The sequence below is a fragment of the Prunus dulcis genome, chromosome 2, assembly GCF_902201215.1.
Source record: "Prunus dulcis chromosome 2, ALMONDv2, whole genome shotgun sequence".
In the NCBI taxonomy this organism is placed as follows: domain Eukaryota; kingdom Viridiplantae; phylum Streptophyta; class Magnoliopsida; order Rosales; family Rosaceae; genus Prunus; species Prunus dulcis.
In genome coordinates, this window is record NC_047651.1 from 18,785,745 (window position 1) to 18,793,319 (window position 7,575).

At 35.2% G+C, this 7,575-nt stretch overlaps 2 protein-coding genes across 2 annotated transcripts; both read left to right on the plus strand.

Annotated features, from left to right (window-relative positions):
• The first annotated feature begins 2,333 nt into the window (after positions 1 to 2,333).
• On the plus strand, positions 2,334 to 3,529 carry LOC117619645. Its single transcript, XM_034349644.1, has 4 exons — positions 2,334 to 2,411; positions 2,488 to 2,553; positions 2,701 to 2,734; positions 2,843 to 3,529. The coding sequence occupies exons 1-4, from the start codon at positions 2,337 to 2,339 to the stop codon at positions 3,433 to 3,435; spliced, it is 768 nt and encodes a 255-aa protein (XP_034205535.1). The 5' UTR covers positions 2,334 to 2,336; the 3' UTR covers positions 3,436 to 3,529.
• Positions 3,530 to 5,305: 1,776 nt separating this feature from the next.
• On the plus strand, positions 5,306 to 6,517 carry LOC117619872. Its single transcript, XM_034349927.1, has 3 exons — positions 5,306 to 5,391; positions 5,531 to 5,612; positions 5,757 to 6,517. Exons 1-3 carry the CDS (start codon positions 5,317 to 5,319, stop codon positions 6,476 to 6,478), a joined length of 879 nt encoding a protein of 292 aa, XP_034205818.1. The 5' UTR covers positions 5,306 to 5,316; the 3' UTR covers positions 6,479 to 6,517.
• Positions 6,518 to 7,575: the final 1,058 nt, after the last annotated feature.

The following is a 7,575-nucleotide window of genomic DNA, read 5'->3' on the forward strand; positions in this document are numbered from 1 at the left end:
CCGTACTCTCCTTGCCAAGCAGTAGGACAATTCTTCCGCTACTAGTGCATGCAATCAATGCTTCCAATCATGCTTGGGAAACCTCGAGCCTCTGTTTTTTGTAGCAGTCTTTGTAGGTCCCTCGGCGTAGGTTTGCGAAGGTACTCGCTCGTGTACAAATTTTTCACTGCATCACAGAATCTCACCAAGCACTCTAGGATAGTTGATTTTACCATCCTTGCAATCTCATCCACTTGCTCTGCAGATGCCCCATAAGCAAGCATCCGCAAAGCAGCTGTAAGTTTTTGCTCCGGGATAAGACCCAAAAATCCAACAGCATCATGCTTTTGAATGAAGTATTTGTCGTAATTACAAATATCATGCACGATTTTGTTGGAACAAATGTGGCTACATTCTATATCTCTCTCGAAACTTAGAAACATGATATAACGAATTTGGGATAAAGTAATCATCCAAGAGATTCTTACCCCGAAACTCCCTACGTCTGTCCACATTTGGGGCACGAGGACGATGATGTTGCCTTGATTGATTAAGCATACACGCCGCTGCTGCAAGCATTTGTTCCTCTTCTTCATCGGCGTCCCAATCTTCTTCAGCACGTCTACTCCGGATTTCTTCCCTTTCTTTCTATTGCCTCTCCAACACCCTCCTCAAGTTTGACATTGAGAGTAGAATGTGTTTTGTAAAATCTGAGAAATGAAGGAATAGATAAGAGATGGTGTGAGAGGTATGAGTTGATGGTGTAGTTTTATAGAGGGATTCAGAAGATATAGATGACACGTGGCACAATTTTAGAGGGTGAAAATCTTATCTGAAATCTGCAATTATAATTTTTTTTAAAAATATCTGAAAATCTTATCTGACATGGGACACGTGGCACAATTTTAGAGGGTGAAAATCTTATATGAAATATGAGATTATAATTTTTTTTTAATGAATATCCGAAAATTTTATCAGGAATAAGACACGTGGCAACCGAGATTCTCATTCGAAAATCTTTTCTGAAACATAATGAAAATGTGACAACCAAAAATCTTATCCGAAAATTTAATTACAAAACATTATCAAAATTAACGGTTTAAAGTATAAAAAAATAAAATAAATAAAGTACAATGAATAATATTTGCCTTAGACTTGCCCTAGACTTAGCCCTCATGGGTGGAACCACAAATAGCAAGGCTGACCCTATTCACGTGAATAATGGCAGACCTTACTTGCCCTTGCCCTAGACTTAGCCCTTATGGGTGGAGATGCTCTAAGGAGAAAGGGGGGAAAGATTTATTCTTAAACACGTGGCATTAAACTCCTCAAGTTGGTTTTAGTTGTAAACTCAGACATTTTTTGTTTGAAATGTGGCTGTAACATCGGACATCTCTTATGTCCGAAGAGGGAATATAGCTTCGGACACTTGTGTTCGAAACAGTGAACTGTAGCATTGGACACTTGTATTCAAAGCTAGTCAATGTTTGCGGCTGGCTTGTGTTTAAAAGGCTTTTGGGCCTTTTGGGTTACCATTTGGGCTTTCGCAAGTAGTGAATAAGCCCTTGACGGTTTGGGCCTTTAGTTTTTTAGCCATAAAACTAGCTTTTTAACTGTAGGAATTAACCTGGCTAGATTTTTACAGTATTTATACTAATCTTTAGTTTCCCTCAACATTTCAACTTCAAAATTGAAAAGAAACTTATTTTCATCAGCAGTTGCAATACAATTATGTCTGGCTATAGCTTATATACGCAAATGAAATGAAAATGACAAGCTGATAACAATGAAAGTTGTGTAAGTTGTGTGAGTCTGTGACTAGTACTAAGGAGAAAACACAATATTCTGTGGATAAATTTGAGTATTCTCGGATTTAGCAACATCTTTGACTTGCTTTGAATTGTGTAAAATAGAAAAGAATTTTACTTTATATGGGCTGCAGGTAGAATTGTGTATTACCATTGTATTGCTGTAGTTGTTATAAAGAGAAAGGGGAAAAGATTTATTCTTAAACACGTGGCATTATAGTCCTACTGTTTTGCTAATTATTTTTTAATCCTAATTTAAATTATTATTTTTGGTTAATAGGTGAGACGAAAATTTGACGTTGTCCACAAGAATAGGATCAGATCACATTTCTAGAATTTGGATTTAAAAAGTTTGAAAATTGGACCAGGTTTTTCGTGATTTGGATTGACAAACAACATTTTTGGAATTACTAGAATTCAAATTAAGGTAGGGAGCAAACTAGAATTTTGAGTAAAATTACATTTACCACAAATGCCACCAACCTTTTTTTACCTGATAAAGGTATAATAAGGGCTTCAAACTTTCAAATCATAAAAACACTCGGAGACATGGACACGGAGCGACTCGGAATCGATCCGTCTGGTATAGGCCGGAACGATGGAGAAGAGGGGAAGGAAATGAAGGTGAAACTCTAATTTCCTCTTTTGTTTATTTGGAAAGTGTATGAAACTGAAGAAAAATTGACTTGTTCAATAATAGGCTCAACACCAACCCAACAATGACTATATGCTACGCTACGCAGAGCACCTCATGAAGGAAGCAAAGGTAAAACCCTAATTTTTAGGTTTGTTTACTTGGAAAGTGCAAGAACTGGAAGGAATTTTTTTTATTGGTAGAAAGAATTAAGAGTTTGAGAATTTTATGGTGTCTTAGTTTGTGGGTTTCTGATCTAAATTATTAATTTTTTAACAGCGGGGGGACGGATATCAAGTTGTTACTCCCAAAGGTAAATGAATGCAAATATATATACACATTAGCTTCGTGTTATGATTGTATTTTAATTTGCATTGCTGTTGTGTTGTGTTGGCATGTTCATGTTGTGCTCATGATAAAGTACTTGTTGACGTTGACAATCTTCGTTTGAATGGGAAGCACTACGGTACTTGGAGATGTAGTATGGAGGAACATGTCCTAGATAATCTTAGAGGTGTGATCTATGGGCCACGCCCAAGTTTTGTGGTAGAAACAGATGCAAGTGTTGAAGAAATTGCTCGATCAATGGCTGCCGAAGAGAAATGGAACGAGTATGACACCCTGTGTTTTCATACAATCTTGAACCATCTATGTGATGATCTTTTTCTTCATTACTCAAAGAGGAGGAAGGAAACAAGTGCCAAGCAACTGTGGGATGAGCTGCAATTGAGGTTTGGAGCACACGAATCTCGGGTTCAAAAGTACATGGAATTTGATTTGCTCGAGGAGGAGGAACCAATGTGGCTGCAAGCTCAAGAAATGGGTTCATTGTTCTTCTATCTGGTTAGGTGTAACAAGATGGAGATAGATGAGGAATTTCATGTGAATGCAATCATCTCCAAGCTCCCCCCATCTTGGGAGGATGTGTGCATCGAGTTGATGCGCGAGGAGCATCTGCCTGTTACAAAACTAATTCATCGCTTGATTGTTGAACAACAATCACGCATCAATTAGTTAATCACAAGAAAAGGAAAGTAGTAGAGTAAGCTTGGTTTTTTTTATACATGTTTCGAGTTTTAATGGGACCTTCCATGCTTTGATTTTCTTTTAAAATTGATGACATTTTTATTATTATTCAATTGCTCTAACTATTTGTTTAATCATTAACATGTTTGTAATCACCTATTGGAGAAAATTCAAACTCAATATTACTGAGGTTACCTTTCTAAGTGTAGAGTTTAGTAAAAATATTTTTATTTCATTTTATTAATTAAACTTAGCAGTAATACTAGTGTTCACATCCATCAACCGCAGGGTCGATTAGGGATTGGGTATGAAAATATTATCCATGTCCCCGCTCCCCATTCCGGGTATGAAATTTCGGGAAATTATCATCCTTATCTCCGTCTGAGTAAAATCTATTTAACACTTAAATTTCACTCAACCTTTCAAAATCATCTCAATTTAATTGGACAAAACTATAAAATGTCCAAAGCTTTAACATCTTACAAAGTTTAGGATAACTTTTTAATTTTTATATTAATTATATCACATTATAAATTTATCAATTAAAAATAAATACATCAATTATCAGGCCGGGTTCAGGATAGGGATACCATCCTCAGTTATCTGCCATCCCTACCCATTCAATTCCCAACAAAAATATTATTATTACAATCTATAATATATAATAAAATATATAATAAGGAATTAACATGAGAAACAAGGAAATTAATTATCATAGCTAGTGGATGAGCTTATAATTTTATTATGATTTTTGGATAGAAGTGATATTCTACTTTAAACTAATCTATACTTCGTGGATGGAAAGTCAAACTTGGATGCAGAGTAGGGAGCACATCCGTTCTACCCAACCTGGCTAAGCCCATATTTGCAGATGAGCTTATAATTAGATGCCTAACATAGTGGAATTATTCTCTGCACATGTTGCATGCATTTTAGTAAAACAATGGATTCATTTACGTGCCATGTTACCTAATTGATGATTATTGTACAACTAGACGGAAATGAGGCATTATGAGTCATATAATTTGTATGTGGGGAGTTAGCTGGAACAATTGAAGTTAAGGATGAGTGAGATTCAGAACTCAGTTTCAAAATCCATATCAATAGTTAAAGATTTTGTAAGATGGTCATTCATAATTTTGTACAATGTCTCTCATAATATTATTTTGGCAAGTAATCCGTTTTATTTTTTGCATATATAAATTCAGCCATTCTTCACTTTGGTTCATGTAGCTTTAATATAAGCAATTTCACTCCTATAGTAATCCAAACCGTGTGTGACAAGAAACGATCAATTGAACATCAATAGCTAGTGTGATTTTTTTTTTTTTTTGGTAGTGGTGTGATCACAAGTAGCCAATCCTTAAGTAACTCGCAAAGTGTTGATCCCAAAAGCCCTCCCTTTTTCCCCTATCGTCCTATGTTGTAAACTCTCTTCTGGATCATAGACTGCACATTCGAAAGAGATCAACAAAAATTCCCCTGTAAATATTTATTGTGACACATGGTATTGTGAGGTCGGCATGTTTTGAATAATTAGCAGATAAGCTTATTGTAAATCAGTTGATTTATTCTTAAACACGTCACAAGGCATTATTCTTTCACTCACTGTTTGCTATCTTTTTTAAAATCTTAATTTAAATCACTATTCTCATTCATTTGTGAGACTTAACTTTGACGTGGCCAACAAGAATAGGAGACGTGTTGCCAATTGACCAGGTTTTTCGTGATTTGGATTAACAAACAACATGTTTGGAATTACTAGAATTTAAATTAGGGTAGGGATCATGCCATCAACCATTTTTTTACCTGACAAATTATAATAAAGGCTTCAAATCAAACGTTCAAAGCATAAAAACACTCGGAGACATGGACACAGAGCGACTTGGAATCGATCCGTCTGGCAAGGGCCGGAACGGTGTAGAAGAGCTCAAGGACACGAAGGTGAAACCCTAATTTCTAAGTTTGGTTACTTGGAAAGGAAGGAAAATTGAATTCTTATATAATAGGTTTCTTTTGGTTCTATTCTATATGAGTGTTTAGTGGGCGTGTGTGATCTAAATTAATTCTCTTGTTTTATTAGCTACCAAAACCAACGCCATGGAAGATTGGGGGATTTTATGGAGTTTTTGAAGGAAGAGATGGAATGCCGGTTTCTGGCTGTGGTACAATACACTAATATATCTTATTTTCTCATGGCAATTACTGACTCCTGGTCCTGGTTTTGGTTAGAAATATGTATATACTTTCATTAAGTTACTGTTTAAATTATATTTCATGTGATTTGTATTGATGTTATATGTTTTCAGTCATCTGGAGAGACTTGAATAAGAGGACCCGAGACATGCATGCGGTCGCCAAGATTGAGTCAAAGTTGAGATCTGAACGTGATAATGAGCAAAGGGAATATGGTATGTCTGGTCTTGCTCGTCCAGAACTTGTTCCCATTGACCCCGTTCGTCTTGATGGGAAGAACTACCCCATCTGGGCGCGGCGAATGGAGTTTTTCCTCAAGGAATTAAAAGTTGAATATGTACTCTATGAGCCATGCCCTAGCATTATTGTAGGATCTGTAGCATTTTCTGGAGGACTTACTGAATTGAAGGATGCTAAAGAGAAATGGATCAAGGATGACTTTCTGGGTCTTCGCACGATCTTGAACTATCTATGCGATGATCTCCTCCATCGTTACGGAAAGAGAAAGAAAACTACAACTGCTAAACAACTGTGGGACGATCTAAAATTAATGTTTGGAACAAAGAAATATCTGGTTAGAAAGTACATGGATTTTCAGATGGTCGATCAAAAGCCACTTGTGGAGCAAATTCAAGAATTCAATCGCATTTTCGATGAAGTTGTGGCTTCTGGAATGACGTTGAGTGAGAAATTTCATGTATCTGCTATCTTATCCAAGCTCCCTGCCTCTTGGAAGCATGTGAACATCAAGTTGAAGCGCAATATTAATGAGCCTTTGACTTTAGAAGTGTTGATGGATCATTTGAGGATTGAAGAAGAGTACGTTTGCGTATGAACCCAACGGATGTATTTTGTTTATGAAATTCATGTAAGAAATTATTAGGGGTTTTTTTTTAATATATCAAAGACTAAGCAAACATGATTGGAATTTCAAAAATCTAAAATTTAGTACCCTAATTTCTATGTTTGCTTACTTTTTTTGGCTCGTTCTATGTGAGTTGTCTATTGAAGTGGGCACTAGTTAGCCGACTTTGTCTGTGCCTTTAGGAAATTATGATTAATTTGGACAATCAAATGAGTATAAAGAAGCATCACTGTCCCAGACAAGGAAACTTTTGTATCAACTCGATCCGTCTTAATATTAGAAGAAAAGAGTTCAAAACAATCTGAACTTGGACAACACATGGTTTCACAACTTTAAAAAACAACAGAGATTCCAAGTTACTAGTGTTAATACTCATCTAAAATGATAAAAAAGAAAAGAAGAAAAATAATCAAGTCATATACAGTTGATCCAAATTAAAAATCAAAATCCCATTTGTTGTAACCAAAAAAAGTGATATCAGTTTTGAATGCCGCATCTGAAAATCCAAAATAACAAAATTTCTTATATATGATGATCCAAAATTGTCATTCCATAATTTGTCCCACAAAAGTTCCAAAATTAAGCTTCTTACTATAAAACATGCACATCAAGAGTCCAAAAAAGAAAAGCAACACTAGAAAGTGTTTTTGTAACATAAGCAATTTTTATATATGCCAAACTTATCAAAATACCTTTTGATTGTCATGCATCGCATTTTGACATGTCAATAACACTCCCAAACAGACCCTAAATATAGTTGATCCCCTACTTTACTTTGCATAAGTTGTCTCAACTAAAGGACTAGAATAATAACAAGACAAGTTCAAACCACATATGAGTGCATGGGTGTTAAAATTAGGTCCAAACTCTAGAAGTGATATTATATAATCAAAATAATTTTCTCTAATATTTTATTTATATTTTACATTTATATCTATTAATATGTTTGATTATATTAAACATAAGGATAAATATTTATTATTTATTATTGTCTTTTTATTATTATTAAAACCGATCATCTAATCCAATCCAATATCAATTGGATCAGATCAGATTGGATTTAAACA